The following is a 17,752-nucleotide window of genomic DNA, read 5'->3' on the forward strand; positions in this document are numbered from 1 at the left end:
GAACGTGTCCTGATCTTCCCTCACTGCTGAGGCTCTAAGGAGACCCTGGTTATTGATCATGTAGATCCCTGCAGTATCCTCCTAACTCATCTCTCTCCTGTAAGCCACCCTTCACACAGCCTCCAGTGGAGCTTTCTAGAATATCAAAGATGCTTTTGATAACTTACAGGCCTTTGCTGGTTCTCTCTTCCAAGTTATCTCTAGGAAGCACATGGACCTCCTACAGTACACTATTCAGCTATTCCAGAGAGTTTGCTTCTAGAGAGAACCTACAGAATGGGAGAAAATCTTTGCCACCTGCACCTCAGACAGAGCATTAATCTCCAGGATATATAAAGAACTCAAAAAACTTAACACCAAATAATAATAATAATAATAATAAACCAATCAATAAATGGGCAAAGGAACTGAACAGGTACTTCACAGAGAAGAAATACAAATGGTCAACACAGATATATGAAAAACACATTTAAAATCTCTAGCAAAAAAAAATTGAAATTAAAAATACACTGAGATTCTATCTCACTCTAGTCAGAATGGCAACTATCAAGAATACAAGTAACAATAAATGTTGGTGAGGATGTTGGGGGAAAGGTGCACTCATACATTGCTGGTGGAATGCAAATTGGTACAGCCACTCTGGAAAGCAGTATGGAGATTCCTCAGAAAACTTCTAATGCAAGCACCACTCCTTGGCATATACCCAGAGGACTTAAAATCGACATACTATAGTGATGCAGTCACATCAATGTTTATAGCAGCTCAACTCCCAATAGCTAAAATATGGAACCAACCTAGGTGCCCATCAACAGATGAATGGATAAAAAAAAATATGGTACATATACACAATGGAATATTAGTCATAAAAAGAATGAAATTATGTCTTTTGCCAGTAAATGGATGAATCTGGAGACTATCATGCTAAGTAAAATAAGCCAGTCCCTCAAAACCAAAGGCTGAATGTTCTCTCTGATATGTGGATGCTGACTCACAATAGGTTGGGGAGAGGGAGGGGTGGAGATTCATGGAATTGGACAGGGGTAAAGGAGAGAAGGAAGGGGGGATGGGAATGGGAAAGACAGTAGAATGAATTAGACATCACTTTCCTATGTTCCTGTATGAATACACAACCATGTAACTCCACATCATTTACAACCACAAAAATGAGAAGTTATACTCCATATACTTCTGATATGTCAAAATACATTCTACTGTCCTAACTAGAAAGAACAAAAAAAATTAAAATAAAAAAAAAAAAAGATGCTTCACCTGACAGTGAACTCACCACACTCTTGATCTCCAAGTTTTTATGCATGCCATTTCCCCTGCCTGGCACAAACCGTCTCCCCTCTCCCCACATTCTCATTTGGGCAGATGCCTTTTGTCTTAGAAGTAAATGATAATGGTAAAACGACATCACTGAATATCTGGTGAAGACCTGCCAGGTACAAACTTCCTTCTGGTTTCGTTACCCACCCTCAGAAACTCCTCCCAGCTAATTCTAACTGCACATTCATCCCACATCTTAGACTTAATACTACTGAAGATAAGGATGGTAAAATGCTTTAGAGAATATGAAGTGCTCTTATAATAGATGAAAAAGATGTTCAAGGTCCCTTAGCAAATTGAATATTGAAGCATACAAAATCAAGTATCTAGCCAACATTTAATAGGATGAATGTCAAGGAGGACAGAGCAGTGAGGGCATCCCCAAGAATACAGATGAGTGTCCCTTAAGGAATAAAAATATATAAAGTGGAAAAATTATAATTACACATAGAACAACTTAAATATATAAAGAAAAAGGGTTTTATAAAAAAATTATTGATCTAGTATTTCTTATGAGCACCGCTCTGATGGACAATAGTAAGAAATGACCATTTTTAAAATGCTATTTAATGTTGTCTCTTTCTTTTCCCTTTAAACACCATTTTTAGGTAACTTAGTTTCTCTGTAGCATGTGCTCAGTTTTTGAGCTTCCCTCCCTCTCTTGTTGCTCCTCAGGAAGGTGACACTAGTGGGTGGGTGGGTGTTGGAGGCGTTCTTGCAGGCGGGATCTTTGTGCACTGTCTACCAGCTCCTAGAGTTCATGATGACTCTGGTCTGTCACGTCAATGCCGCCCAGCTTAGAACTCCAGCCTTGCTGATGTGACCTCATGTCAGCATCTTCTGATCCTACAGACCCTTTGGAATGCCATGGAAGCCTGTGTTCAGGCTGTCTATGCACAGATCTTGGGACAAGGTCGTCCTATCCCTTGTAGCAATGCTCCCCACAGCAGGCCCACTGGCCTGTACTCTGTTGATATGTGTCCACATTCCAGGATGTCTTCCAAGCCTTTCCAATAGCCAAACAAGGATGGAGCGCTTCCCTGTACCTACCCTACCTAAATATATTGCCAACTTTACTTGGCTGCCCCCTGACATGTGTTAGCAAAGAGCCATCCTGGGAGATGGGGTCCCCCCATAATCCCAGCATGCCCTTTGTTTTTCACTTTCCCTTCAGTCTATCTCACTGGTCCCTCCTGGGTCATAGTTTCTGAAAGGGGATATCCAGGATGCATGGGCCCAGCCACTCGATTCCTATACTGTCTCTCTCTTGTCCTTCCTCTAGTCCCCAGCAACCAGAATGGATGGGTTGTTCCTTCTTCCCATGGAGCAGACTTCATTAAGAAGTTTATAGTCAGGACCACACATTTTGTTTGTGAAAGACAGACTCTTTGTATTCCTACTGTGATAATTCTAATGCTACCCATAATAAGTGGACATTTCTTGTAGAAGAGGCAAAAACTCTTACTTATCCACAGATAGGCAACAGAGAATATTAATATAGTTCAAAAATATTCACCTGGGCTGGGAATGTAGCTCCATGGTAGAGGACTTACCTAGCATGTATGGGGTCCTTGGGTATGATCCCCGGGACCACACACACAACATTAACCCTCTTACATATTTAGTGCTTCAGCACTCAGGGAAGGCATCACAAAGTCCTACTTGGCAGTGCTGGAGAAGCTCTGCTTGAGGAAAGGGTAACACAGGCTGATGACATTCAACAGTTGAGTCACATCCTGCTCCTAATTGTTGAGGATTAGCAAACAAAATTTTGATTATAATTTGGCTTCCTGTATCTTTTTTTTTTCCCCTAGAAAGAACAGGTCATTTCGACATGACTATTGTAATCCATATGGCAATCATCGTTCAGCAAACCAAATTTTTAAAGTGGCATCATAGTGTAGGCATCGGTCTTTTTCATCCTGGTTACAACTCCCACCCTGGAAATAAGAACCTCTTGCTATAATAATGAAAAGAGATCTTGAGCTTCTATGGCTGAGGCCTAACTATGGGACTGGGGTGAATTTACAGAGATAAAAACTGCCTTGGGAGGTAGATCCCTTCTGTGAAAACTTGACCTGGTCTATGGCTTTTCTACTTCTGTCTCCTTCAAAGCTACCTTGGAATCATAGAAGGAATGAAATTCCACACTGTTGTTGAAAGGCTACTTAGGTAGTGTTGGTTCCAATGAATTTTATCCCAAGTATAAGACTGGTCCTCAGAATGAGAGATGATATTTGTTTCCACCTTTTCATTATTATAAAAATTTATATGTTGGGCCCTGTTTCAAAGTTGCCAATGACAGAGTCATTTAATTCCACCCCTATGGAGAAATCCATTAGCTTGGAAAATGTAGGTCTCACCTGGTTTGAAGAGAAGAAACAGATGATAGGGCTTTTAAGACTGCAAGTATTTCATTTCATCCTATCATTGTTATGTAAACTGCCGGCCCTGGTGAGAACTTATGCCCAGTTAACGTAATAGAATCCAAGTAAGGATTTGGGACAGAAGGAAAATTACCAATCAAAAACAAAAACGATGACTAGTCTCCTCCTACAACTTAATTTAATCCTTACAGTATCCCTATAAGGAAATCATTATCATCTCCACTTTGTGGAAAGTGAAAGAGAATTTTCCCATCACAAGTGGTAGAAGCATGACTCAATCAGCTACATTAACTCATGTCACGATGTCCACACGTCAACATTCATGTGCCCAGCCTTACTGAGAAGAAGAGCCAGAATTCACTGAATCAATTGCTCAAGTGCCAAAAGAGGGATTTCTCCCTTCTTTTGCATCAATAGGCAATATTGATATCCCTTTATATCAATATGCAATATATTTATTTTATACTATCAAGTTTATTTTACTTCTTAGAGTGTCCCCATGTATTATTATATTTTAATTTAATTTCAAATTTTCCAAAGTTCGAGTCTTTACTTTCAGTCAGGGTATTAATATAATTCATAATTTCAATTTTTCCCCTCTGGGTAATTCAAAGAAATGCATGAAGTTGTAAATAGCCCACACTGAGGAGGAGGGTTGCTGAGTCATCCTCATAGGAATAACCAAAGCACTGGAAGTAAAACACAAGAAACAAGCTGGCTTCTAGAAGTTTCCTTTAAATTGTTTAGTGGATTAAAACATTGTAGGTAATAAAGTTTAACTTTTAAAAAGATTCAGGATGATTACATTATCTTAAATCTAACTTGAAAATGGGGAGAAAGGGCAGCAGTAAGAGTGGAGTGAGAATCACTTGGACAACTTCTCCTGACACAATGCTGAAGAGCCAGAACATGCCTTGTGGGAAACTGGCACTTTTTGATGACTCTTTTTATGAATAAGTGAATATTTCATGACTGACTCTGGGTTAGTTAGTTCTCTGTTGCTATGATAATACACCTGAGATAAACAACATAAAAAGAGGAATGGTTTATTTTGGTTTCAGAGGTTTTAGTTCATAGTCCTTTGTCCCCTTTGCTCAGGCCTGTGGCAAGCCAGAACATTATGGTGGGGAACATATGGCAGAGCACAGCTGCTCACCTCATATCTACAAGGAAGTAGAGAGGGAGGAGCTGGAGTACTAATTTCCCCTTCAGGGGCACTCCTCCATGACCTAACTTCCTGCCACTAGTTCCTACCTTCCAAGATAGTGTCACAGGCTAGCATCCAAGCCTTAAACATATGGCCTTTGGGGAACATTCAAGATTCAAATCCTAGCAGACTCTTACAAACATTTTTATCTATTAAAGAATTGCTTTAAAAATGGAAGCTATATCTTATTTTATTTTTTATCAATTTATTTATTTTTGATTGGTTCTTTTTACTTATACATAAAGATGAAATTCTCTGTGGTATTTTTATGTATGCACATAATAGCACATAGTATGCTATTTAAAAAAATTTTTTTAAGCAACTGAAGTGTTAAGTTTAATGTCGTTAATAGATGAATCTTCAGTCAGTTAAAACCTGAAATCTATGTACTTTCCAACAAAAAGTTAAACAAATGTAAATACATTGGAGTTATTTGTTTGAATTTTCAACTATTTATTTTCTTAAAAGAACATGTAAATGTTAAAAGCAGTTTAGAGTATTGAGAACTTATGAGAATATATTATTCAGCAAGAATAATTCACTCAGAATGGCAAGCAGCACCGACTGATAGGAATTTTGAGTGACCCACAGAAAAGTTAAGTTCTGATAAGCAAATAGTTTTCATTTAAAAATAAAGTTAAAATGGAAGGTGCATTTGGGGAGAGGAAAATCATTCTATCAGCTATTTCATAACTCATATAAAGACCATTATAACACTGATCAATGGATTTGCAATCTTTCAAAACCACTGGAAATTGGGCACAGTGGCACATGCCTGTAATCCCGGAGGCTTGGGAGGCTGAGGCAGGAGGATCACAAGTTCAAAGACAGCCTCAGTGAGACCCTGTCTCTAAGTAAAATATTTTAAAAAGGGTTTAGGGATGTGACTCAGTGGTTAAGCACTCCTGGGTTCAATCCCCAGTGTCCAAAAAAACCACTAGAATTCAAAAAATAAAAAGAAAAGTTTTTTAAATTAAAAATGAAAAATCACTTTCTGTCGTCTATGATATGGTCTGGCAATCTGTATCAAATTAATGTTCCAGGCAGTTGTGGCCTGCTTGAATCATATCAATTTTATGCACATTGTCATTTCTTTTTCAAGGGACTAAGAAGTCCTGCCAATCCTGGCTTAGGTTACTTGCATCTAATCAGATTCAACAGGCTCCAAAGCCATCATTTTTTCCTTCTCCTTGCCTCTTTTCTGTTGTATCTGCAGTTTTTAGTCTACCTCTCAGCTTAGATTTTAAGTCCTTTACTGGTTGTCTTTACTCTTCATAGACGGGTCTCAGCCCATTCCTTCAGATGTCTTCAAATAGATGTTAACAGAATATGTTTGCGTTATTTCTAGAAGTATTTCTAGCCTTCCTTAAGCATAAGATTTAATAAATAAATTTATAGAGTCTTAAGTTCTATTAAAATATAGATGTCCAATTTAATTAAGTAAGCCCAAATGCCAGGAAACTAGGAAGGACAATACTGATCAGATATTTAAAAACTGATAATAATAAAAAGAGTAGTAGGAAGCTTCCCATTCATTTCATCGTTCTTTTTAAACTGAGTTTTAAATGGAAGGGCTCACCTTAGAAGTAACTTGGTCTTTACTGTATTCTGCTTTAATATTGTTTTTTATCTCAGATGACTCTTAACCCTCACCATAGTTTGAATGTTGAATATTCCCCAAAGGCCCATGCGTTAAAGGCTTGATTCCCAGGATGGCGCTATTGGGAGGTAATAGAAGCCTGGGAAATAAGGTTTACCAGGAGGTCCTTAGGTGTGCCCTCAAAGGGGATTGCACAACCCTGGCCCACCCTCTCACTCTGCTTCCTGAATCATGAGATGAGTGGTATTCTATCCATCCCACCATGTCGTGCTGTCCTCACTACCAGAGACCCTAAGTCACAGGGTCACTCCATCTTAGACCGGAGCCCCCAGATTGTAAGCTAAAATAAACTTCTTCACTTTATAAGTTAATCACTTTAGCTATTTCATTATAGTTCTAGAAAGCTGACTAATACAAACATATTGATTATGACTTCTCAATACCAAGAACTGGCTAGACTCAGATGTTTATAATTGAACCTGCAATAATACTCTTACGTAAGCTAGTATACAAAAGCTTAAAGGGACACTCACCTGCCTCACAATTTTCAGTCACGAGTCCTTTATAGAGATGGTGGCTAAAGGAAATCTTTTCATCTTCTCCTTCCATGTGAATGACCAAGAGACCAGAGGTTGTCCTGCCTGGGATCCCTTGATCTGTAACTTTTAACGGCAGCCAGATAGGGAAATATTCTGACAATGGATTTTGCTGAAGTTTAATTTCCCCTGTATATTGATCAATAGAAAACACTGACTGATTATCTACAAAACTGAAAGTGACAGTTCCATTGGGCCCCAAATCTGGGTCATGAGCTCTCAGAATAGCAATCGTCTGGTTTGTAGATGACTGAGGGGTTAGAAAAGCATCAGATGGGTTCTGTTCCCAAACTGGATCATTGTCATTCACATCAGTGACAGATACCTTTATAATTACAGCAGTGCTTCTTGAACCTTGGATGCCACAGTCTCTGGCCACCACCTGAAATGTGTATTGAGGCTGGGCTTCTCGATCCAGGGTGTGGGCAGTTCTCAGTATGCCTGCCACAGGGTCAATGGTGAACACCCCGGAAGACTCGCCCAACAGGAAATACTCAATTTGCCCGTTCGGGCCTTCATCCTGGTCCACAGCAGACAGCGCAAGAACCACGGTTCCCACTTCAGCATCTTCTCTCACAGAGGACTGGTAATGAGGGATGGGGAAAGACGGGCTGTGGTCATTGTCATCCAGAACCCTAACTTGCAACTGTGTCACAGAGCTTTGAGGCGGATCCCCCAGGTCAGAGCACAGGACGATGAGGGTGAAATTGCTGACTTGCTCCCGGTCCAAAGCGCGCGTGGTTGAGAGTTCTCCTGATGTTTCGTGAATAGCAAAGTACTCATTGGTATTTCCATCTATACAGAAAACGATTGAAAAGTTACTTGAATTGAAAAAGAAATGTCTACTTGCTTGCATACCTATTAATCTATGCATTCATTTAAGAAATATTTCCTGTTTCATCCTAGTAGTGGGGATAGAACAGTAAGCATGATAAAATTCCTGACCTTAGGACACTCCTAAGAAGGGAATAATAATATAATATGATTCAATAGACATCTTAATTGAATTAATAACTAGTCTATTTGCTTTCACAGATTTTTAGCAGTCTGATTTTTTGTGTGTACATCTATAACTTTTTATATTCATAATTTTCCCTTTTGGAAACATTAGGATATATGTTTTATTTAACATAAAACAACAGGAGCCAAGCATGGTGTCGCACACCTGTAATCCCAGTATTTGGGAGGCTGAGGCAGGAGGGTCAAGAGTTCAAAGCCAGTCTTAGGGAAATGAGGCGCTAAGCAACTCAGGCCCTGTCTCTAAATAAAACACAAAATAGGGCTGGAGATGTGGCTTAGTAATTGAGTACCCCTGAGTTCAATCCCCAATGCCCCCCCAAAATAAAGTAAGAAAATAAAAAATAAAATAACATAAATATAAGAAACAGAATATCATGTCCATTTCTGGATATCAATAAAAATTAACAGATCAGTTATAGTAATTTTCCCAAATAAACTCACTCCCACAGTTTATGCCTGTCACAATACGCAGTGAGCTTCTTCTTCTACATTCCTGTGGCATGCTGGGCATGAGTCCTGACACTTCCATTAGAGTTAGTTGGACCCTTGCCCAGTTAGTCCATAACACTAGCAAGGAAGATCTTTTATTCATCTCAGCATGTTTAAAAAAAATCTGCCCTTTACTCTTTTCCATGGTACCAAGTATAATAAAAGTTAAAACTGACCACAAATTCAAAATGTTTCAAAGTCATCCAGGTAAATTAGTGAGGAAAATGTGGTTTAAAGACTTGCTAGTCATATTCTTGAGTGAGTGGCAGGATGAAAGGACCAAGTCCAATATTATGGGACCTTCCTGGAATACAACTACTAGAGGCATATGGGACAAAGTGGAATGGCTTTTGGAGGAAAGCAACTGCAATAATGAGTGTTGGGGCTGAGGGGAGGGTCCTGCAGTTTTATTTATAGAAATAGTTGATCTATAACCAAAGTGGAGATGGTCAGACAAGTCTACATTTCTGTGGTTTTTGTGACTGACAAAGTGATTAATTCACTCAACAAACATTTAATGAGCACCTACTCTGTGCCAAGTATAAATACAGTCTGATTTTTTGTCTGTACATTTATAACTTCCATACCCTTCCACCATGATGTGTCACTTACGTGCTAAGTGTATGCATAACATTGGGATTATGAGGAGAGTAAGACATTATCTGGCTCCCAAGAGTCTATGAGGAAAGGTAGGGCTGGTTTCCAGACATTAAATTATAGTGTGAAAAATCCTATGTCCTGGGAACTGGAAACCCAGGAGAAGGATGCACAGCCCTGTGTTAGGATGACCAGGAAATGTTTATTAGGAAAATTAACATCAAAACCCACTCCTAGGACTAGGGACATAGCTCAGTCGGTAGAGTGCTTGCCTAGCATGCACAAGTTCCTGGGTTTAATTTCCAGCACCAAAAACATAAAATAAAAAAAATAAAATATGAAATGAAATAAAATAAAACAAAATAAAATAAAACAAAATAAACCTCACTCCTAGTCTGCCTAGTATATGTGAAGTTCAATCCCCAGTACTACAACAAAACAAAACTTACTCCTTGTCATGGCTTGGATGTGAGGTGTCCCTGCAAAGCTCATGTGCGAGACAATGCAAGAAGGCTTAGAGGAGAAATGACTGGGTCATGAGAGCCTTAATCCAACCAGTGAATTAATCCCCTGATGAGATTAACTGAGTGGTGACTGAAGGCAGGTTGGCTGTGGCTGGAGGAGCTGCGAATTTGGTGGGGCTTGCTTTTGGGGTATGATTTTGTATATGGTGAGTGGAGTCTCTCTGCCGCCTGACCATCATGTGAGCTGCTTCCCTCCACCACACTCTTCTGCCATGATGTTCAATGTAGGAATGAAGTTGGCTGCCGTGAACTGAGACCTCTGAAATTGTGAGCCCCCAAATAAATTTTTCCTCCTCTGAAATTATTCTTGAAGGTCTTTTAGTCACAGAAGCCAAAAAGCTGAATAAAACACTCCTCAAGTACAAGTTTTGGAGTGTTCCATGAAGAGCAAATATCCTGTATGTAGTTCCAGGAATAGGAGAATTGAGCAGGTTGCAAATGTTTTGGAGTGAGTAGAAAACAGGGTTCCTTGGGTATTGGTATGAAGAGGGTAGGGAAAGGGTTGGCACAGTGAAGACATGAATTTGGGAGGTAGATAGAGTTTCAATCATGAAAGGCTCTCAGAGTCTATGGGGAGCTCCTGAAGGAGTCATGAATCAAATTTATGTTTTAAGAGGAAGACTGAAGCAACAAGGTCAAGCTTGATTAGTATATGGGGAAATTAAGAGGGGTTACAGTAATCTACAGTTAAGCAACAAGGAGGTTCTGAAAATAATATGTGCAAATATCTTTGGGCACATTCCAAAGATATTAAGGAGAAAAAATAAGGAGTAAAGAAAAATTTATGATTTAGCTTAGGTAAATGCTATAGTTTGAATCTTGAATATTACTGACTTGCTTCCCCCGTGTGGTGATATTGGGGGTAGTGGGACCTTTAAGAGGTGGAGTTCAGTGGGAGGAAGTTAGGTCACTGGACCTATGCCTTTGATAGAGCCTATGGGTCCCATTCCATCCTCCTGCTCTCTTTTATTAACGCAATTTGTGATGTATGTGAGTTTGTTCTTCCATGACCTTCCACCATGATGTGCCACCAATGTGTCTAAAGCAATGCAGTCAGTCCATCACAGACTGGAACTTCCAAAACTGTGACCCAAAATAAGTCTCTTTCTTTGTATGTTAATTATCTCAGGTATTCGGTTATAGGGATGGAAAGCTAACACCATAAATGTTTAGATCACTTGTTCTTAAAGTCTGAGTATGCCCGTGGTTATATGAAGATTTCCAAGGAGTACCTGGAAACAGGTAATTTTAAGGTATTTTCCAGAAGCTCAGTTTACATATCTTTATTGTTAAAATTGTTTTGCCTAAGAACTTACCTAGGATCATAGGATTTACCTTTTCTATATTTGCCTTTATCATTACACTTCTCAGAAATTAAAAAAAAAAAAGTTCACCTCTTACCCAGATATATGACTGCTTAATAAAGGGGTCATTCCCAATATTCATATTCAATATTGAAGCAACAATTTTAGTGCCTGGGGAAAACATTCTTTTGCAATCAGAAAGGGTCTTTGCTCTCAACTAAATTATAGGACTGGGCTGGGGAGATAGCTCAGCTGGTAGAGTGCTTGCCTCACAAGCACTAAGGCCCTGAGTTCGATTCCCCATACCACAAAAAACAAAACAAAAAAAATAAATTATAGTACCTATTTAAGTTTTTAAGTGATATATAAATAAAAAGAAATACTATGAACTGATATTTTTGGCAGATAGCTCAGAAGGAGTTAAAAACTAACTTTACTTGCATCAAACAACAATCCTCCCATTTTAAAAAAGTACGCAGAAAGTGCTAGGGGTGTAGCCTCAGTGGTAGAGCACACACCAAGCATCACTAAGCCCTGAGTTCAATCCACAGCACTAAAAGCTGAATGACATGCGGGGGTGGGGGTACAGGGGATTGAACCCAGGGGCACTTAAACACTGAGCCACATCCCTAGCCCCTTTTTTATATTTTATTTAGAGACAGGGTCTCACTAAATTTCATAGGGTCTTGCTAAGTTGCTGAGGCTGGCTTTGCACTCAAGATTCTCCTGCCTCAGCCTCCTGAGCTGCTAGGATTACAGACAAGCACCACCATACCTGGCGAAACTCTCAGTTCTTACATGTGAACAAAGAAAAACAGCAACAGTCTTGGTGCTACAGCTTGTCTTCTCTGGGGCACAGCAGTGCACTGTATAGTCCCAAGAACTTGGGAGGTTGAGGCAAGAGGATCACTTGAGCCCATAAATTTGAGGCCAAACTAAGGAACATAAGCGAGACCAAGACTCAAAAAAAAAAAAAAAAAATTGCATGAATTCATGAACTAACTAGAAAGAAAGCCCATCAATCTCATTAGGAGATGCATTTCTATCCCAATATAATTTTAATTTTCATGCGTAACAGTGTCAAAATTTGGAATACACTTTTGCTATTTTAATCTTATAATAATCACAGCAATAACTACAGCCAAAATAACTTTCAAATTTGGACTCTACATTTTCTTGAAAATTTCTTAAATCTTATATTTCAGCATAAATATTTTAGGTGTAGGAAAATATAACACAAAAAGATCAATCTTTTGAAGAAAAAAAAATCTATTAAATTATGATACAATTTGGCCAGGGTATAAGAAAGAAATATTAATTTAAGAAGCAAAAAAAAAAAAAAAAAGCCACAAAAGCACAAAAACCCAAAATAAGCAATCATGTGAAAGGGAAAAATAATAGGAGAAAAGCTATTTGTTCCATCTATCTATCTAGTACAGTTAGTACAAAAGCAAATTCAGTTTTAGTTTTTAAGGCCAGAACATTAAAGAATTTGGAGGTTAGTGTTTCAGGGTGACTGTGGGAGGGGTCGAAGGAAGGTTATGGTGTCATCAGATCCTACTGGATTGCATTTTGCAGAAGAATACGACAGATACCAAAACCAGAAGAATCACCCTATGGTGTGCATTAACTCAAGTCAGTCTCATGGAGGGAATTTTCAGTAAAAATACTTACCGATTATGTGAAATCTGACTGCTCCATTTTGGCCAGCATCCATATCAGAGGCCCAAACAGTGGAGACAACCTTTGGTTCTTGGTTTTCCAGAACCTCAATGTCATGAACGGGGACAATAAGCTTTGGTGCGTGATCATTTTCATCTTCGACGATGCAGAGAATTGAGGTGGTGCTGGACAATGGAGGGACACCCTCATCTCGCACTAGTACTGACGTGGAACAGAAAGACAGGACAGGTCGTGGCCGTTAACTCATACCTAAAATGCATTGTTCTAGCTAGACAGCATCAGACCAAACTTACTGGGTAGCACTGTGGGTCAATAATATTTAAAGACACCTTCCTAAAATGTAAAATTTCACTGTTGATCTTTTTTGAGTTTTGATGCTTTTTGTTTCTTTGTTTGTTTTTCATATATCATTGACGTTGTGTGGGGTGGGAGATTCCTTACCTTGAAAGGCAAAAGCATCCTGAACTTCTCTGTCAAGTGTGGCGGTTGTTACTACCTCTCCAGTGTCAGGATTGATCTCGAACAACCCGAAGGAAGCCCCTGGCATAATTTCAAACCGAAGCTTGGAATTGATTCCTTAAGGAAAATCAAAAGAAAAACCTAGCAATCATCTCTTTGAAATAAATTTGACCATATTCCCATTCATTTTCCTTTGAATATGTCAGGCTGTAACTGAGGAAGGTGAGATTCTTAAACAGCTTTCAAATTAAGGTGAAAGAAAATCTCTTTGGCTGTTCTTGCGAAATAAAAACCCCATGAGCTAAAATGCTTGATTTTCAAAAGTCTTATGAGACTTCCCCATGGTGAATGCTTAGGATTTTTTCCCTCCCATAAAATTTTTCTTATGAGTGTACAATCTACAACATATTCCTAATTACTCCTTCTAACACCCCTGATCGTGATTTAATGGCATAATTGTAAGCTTGTGGGGCAAATGACAATTTCTGTGGATCGACCCTCTATTTAAAATCCTGTGCTCAGTTATAAGACTCTGTTTATTCTCAACCTCAGAAGGCGAGCCCACAGAATTGCCTATATATTTATTTTTGCTTTGTTTTTTTTTTTTTTTTTTTTTTTTTTTTTTTTTTTTTTTTTTTTTTTTACTTAGCAGTCAGTTCCCTATCTGGAGTGAGAAATGTGATACCACATTATTATGCATTGTGAAAATAATTCTTCCCATATTTTTTGTGGTTTCAACTAGTGACTTGCTTCTTCCTTCTCACACCCTTTAATCCTTCAGAACAAACATGGCACCATTAGGACTTGAGAACTAGGAAGACAAAAATGAATAGAGATGATTTAGTTAAATTTCTTCACCTTGCTAATTCAACTGGAAATCTGCATCTGAAGATGTTTATAGCCTCATGACACATACCTAATGAAGGGTGTGTGTGTGTGTGTGTGTGTGTGTGCGTGTATGTGTGCATGCATGTGCGCACGTGCGCCTGTGTGTGCACACACCCACACATCTGCTCTTAGACCACAATACCTGCTTCATTATGTCCCCAGGATGCCTCTCCTCAATGACTTTCTTATCCTATCCAGTGTAGTTCCAGGAGCTGTCATTTTAGTAACCTTACTTATTTCCTCAGGTCCTAAAGTTTTTTGCCAAAGGTGCCCAGCAAAGACTCAGTCCAGGACCATGCCCACCATCTCTCTGTCCACCTTGATTATCCAACAGATGGCACAATGGAGAAAATGTCACAACAACATAGGTTGAGGCTGTCATCAAATTGCTGTCACCTGACAATTTTTCCTTGTTCACCCCTCTCCATTTAGCTCTCCAACCCAACCACCTCCTGGCTCACTCTCACAGATTACTTTCTGTGTATTTCCCAGAAAGAAAAGAGGCCTTGGCATAAAGCCACCCCAACCTTCTGCAATTACATTCAACTCTTCCTCCTGACTTTCTGTCTCAATGACAAAAGTAATTCTTTGCTCTAAGATACTATGCCAGATGCTAAAAATATAATAGCTGGCAAAATGACAAATTCTCTACCCTCGTGGTGTTTACAGTATAGCACTGAATACAGATAAAGTAAGCCAACAATTAAAATTCTGTATGATATGACATGACGAGGTAAGTTGAACTGCCTTCTGTATAATCTGAGACCCTAAAGATAAATGGAATTGATCAAATACAAAAATGCTGTTAGGAAACCCACTATTCTATATAAGTATTTGTACCAATGAAAAAAATTTTAAAAAGGAATCAACCAGTAAGAGTGAAAAAGTATGTTTGAATGCATTCAAAATAAAATCTGAACACCTTATTGGCGTCTATCAAGTCCCACCTGATGTGGACCTTCCTTATTCCCTCAACCTGTTCCCCTGGACTCACTCTTTCCCTGCATTCCTGGTCATGGCTTCCCCTCTGTTCTCTGAGTACGCTAAGCTTTGTTTTGCTGGGGCTTCTGGAGTTGTTCCCTCTGTTTGTTCCTCCTTCAGTTCTTTACAGGATATAGCAGTTATTAAACTTTTGTGCCTCAGAACTAATCCATTCTTCTATACTCTGCCCCATGGAATTGGATCTAGGGATCTGAAACCACAAATCTCTTTTGGCAATGGATTCCCTCTGAGGGTTGTCACCAGGCACACAGAAAGTCAGGGGAGAGAAAACAGGATGTCTTTCTTACTAATTGCTTATTATCTATCAGCAATGCTACTCAGTTTCTTTTAGTACCCCAGAAACAAGCCCTGCAAGGCCCCTTCTCTTGCTCTTCCTAGGTTTTAATAACCCCAGCCTTCTCTCATTGTTTCCCAGTGATAGCTCCTTCCCAGGGGTGATTTTTTTCTGGGTTGCCCTGGTATTCTTCTTCTGGTAGCTCAGCTGTACACCACCTGTGTTGTAGCATCTCGTCTCCCTGACTGAGCCTGGTTGCTAAAGTACTTGGCAAAAGTAATTCTCAGGTAATAGGGACTCTGAGATTGGCTTGATTCAGTTTTTGGCCTTGAATGCAGTGCTGAGTTCCTTGCCGTGGTAAATGGGATATTAGTAATTCAGCACTTGGGGTAAGGTCAGGATTAAATTATCACCTGTATTGCATCATGTTGGGGTGATATTAAAGGTCTCAAAAATTTGTTAGAGACCAAGTGGCACTGATTTCGACTAGATAATGGCAAAAAAATATGACTCAGGATGATATTTTGAATGTACTAGGAACTTAAAGAAAGAAAACTGCAAACTGAAGCTTTTAACTTGCAGCCAAAGTCAGTCTCAGTTAGAGAATTAGTAAGTTTCCATGGGAGCCCTAAAATGAATCTCCCTGAAAATCAGACCCCAATAGAGTGGCAGATACAACAGGTAACTGATAAGGGGATGTCTATATCCATGAACACCCATAAACAGTCAGATTTCAACACACTGCAGGTAGTCAAGTGCAACTCTGACTCAGTCAGAGATAGATTATAGTTCTGAGAATAGCAAAAGTTTTCTGACTTACATTGTCATAAACCTAGGAAATGTGTGGATTAGCAGAAGAACTACAGCCTATGTAGGTGGTGACTTCAATCAGCATGTAATTGGGCTTCCTATAGCAAATTTCCATGACCTCAGATTGGGGCATTTAAGTTTGAAATGCCCAATGGTCTAGTCGATCTCCAAATCCCTCTGTTAGGACTCGGTAAAATCAGAGTTGCTAGAATTGGAGTACCAAGTCTGTAATGTTGATTTAGTCCTGCTTCCTATAGATCTCCTTTGCACCCCTGGGTTGTATGGAATCTAAAACTTTGGGCCAATGCTGTTGGTAAAAGAACTGGAGAGCATATCAACCAGTAACTTCTAATAAAGTGCAGATGAACAGTTGATGGATATTTGGCTTTTCTAGATGACACAGGGGGAATATCACCCCATAAAGAAATTGCCTGAAAAAAACCAAAAAACAAAAAACTGAACTGCCAACTGAAGTTTCTACTACAGTGAGAAACTGTTATTACAAAATGGCAAATATTAAAGTATTTTAACATCTGTCATGGTTTGGATCTGGAAATGTCCCTGGAAATGCTTATGTTTTGAAAGTATGGTCCCCAATACAGCAAGTCTTGGAGGTGCAGCTTTTTTGTCTTTTCTAATTTTCTTTTGTTTGTTTTATTTTGTTTTTTAGACACTGGAGATTGAACCCGAGGTGCTCTACCACTCAGCTGCACCTCCAGACCTTTTTAATTTTTTTTTTTTAATTTTAAGACAGTGTCTTGTTAAGATCCTAAGGATGGCCTCAAACTTGTGATCCTCTTTCCTCGGTCTCCCAAGTTGCTGGAGACTGCCACCCAGAGGTAGGGCTTTTAGGCAGTGATGAGAGACATAACCTCATCAGTGGATCAACCCATTTGATGGATTAATAATTTGAATGATAGGTAAGGCATGATGCCCTTGAGGATTAGATCTTGTCCCTGGCTCCTCACCACTTCTCTCTCTTCTCTCTACTTCCTGGCTACCAGGAGAAGAGAGGCCGTGCTCTACTATGTTCTTCCACCATGATGTTATGCTTCATCTTGGAACCACAGCAATGGAGTTGACTGACCATGGATTGAACCTCTGAAACTATGAGCCTCAAGTAAAGCTTTCCTAATCCAAGTTGTTCTTGCCAGGTTATTTTGGTCACAGCAATGGAAAGCAACTCACACGATGTCCATATCCTTCGGTATGTTCACAAATAAGTTTCCTTTTAAAGGTTGTACAGAATGATACAACCTTTTCCTGTGGCATCAGCCAGGTATAAGTATTTCTAAGGCTAAGGCAAAGAACTTTTACTTATTTTCATTAACTCTTAAGACACATTTCTGAAATTAGATGCATCTTCTGATTAATGGTCCTTGGATTCAATGATATATCATGTTTCTACCTGTCTCTAAGTATTTAGGTTTGGAAACTGCAGTGGTATATTTAACGTAGTGCAAAATCTTCTAGGAAACCAGATAAGGAATTTATTCAAGATGACCCCAGGTAGAGAATACATTTTTATGAAACAGAGAATAACATCTTATTAACTAATTCTATATTTCTATATGGCAATGTAC

At 39.1% G+C, this 17,752-nt stretch overlaps 1 protein-coding gene across 2 annotated transcripts in view; it reads right to left on the reverse strand.

The window, feature by feature from the left end:
- Dchs2 (dachsous cadherin-related 2) overlaps window positions 1-17,752 on the reverse strand; it is a 257,300-nt gene that overhangs the window by 50,405 nt on the left and 189,143 nt on the right. For both annotated transcript variants that reach the window (XM_047567605.1, XM_047567604.1), the window contains exons 11-13: window positions 13,178-13,312; window positions 12,728-12,937; window positions 7,057-7,914 (exon numbers count right to left, since the gene is read on the reverse strand). In XM_047567605.1, the coding sequence (XP_047423561.1) occupies window positions 7,057-7,914; window positions 12,728-12,937; window positions 13,178-13,312 (1,203 nt within the window). The remainder of the gene's footprint in view (window positions 1-7,056; window positions 7,915-12,727; window positions 12,938-13,177; window positions 13,313-17,752) is intronic.

The sequence above is a fragment of the Sciurus carolinensis genome, chromosome 10 (genome assembly GCF_902686445.1).
Source record: "Sciurus carolinensis chromosome 10, mSciCar1.2, whole genome shotgun sequence".
Lineage (NCBI taxonomy): Eukaryota > Metazoa > Chordata > Mammalia > Rodentia > Sciuridae > Sciurus > Sciurus carolinensis.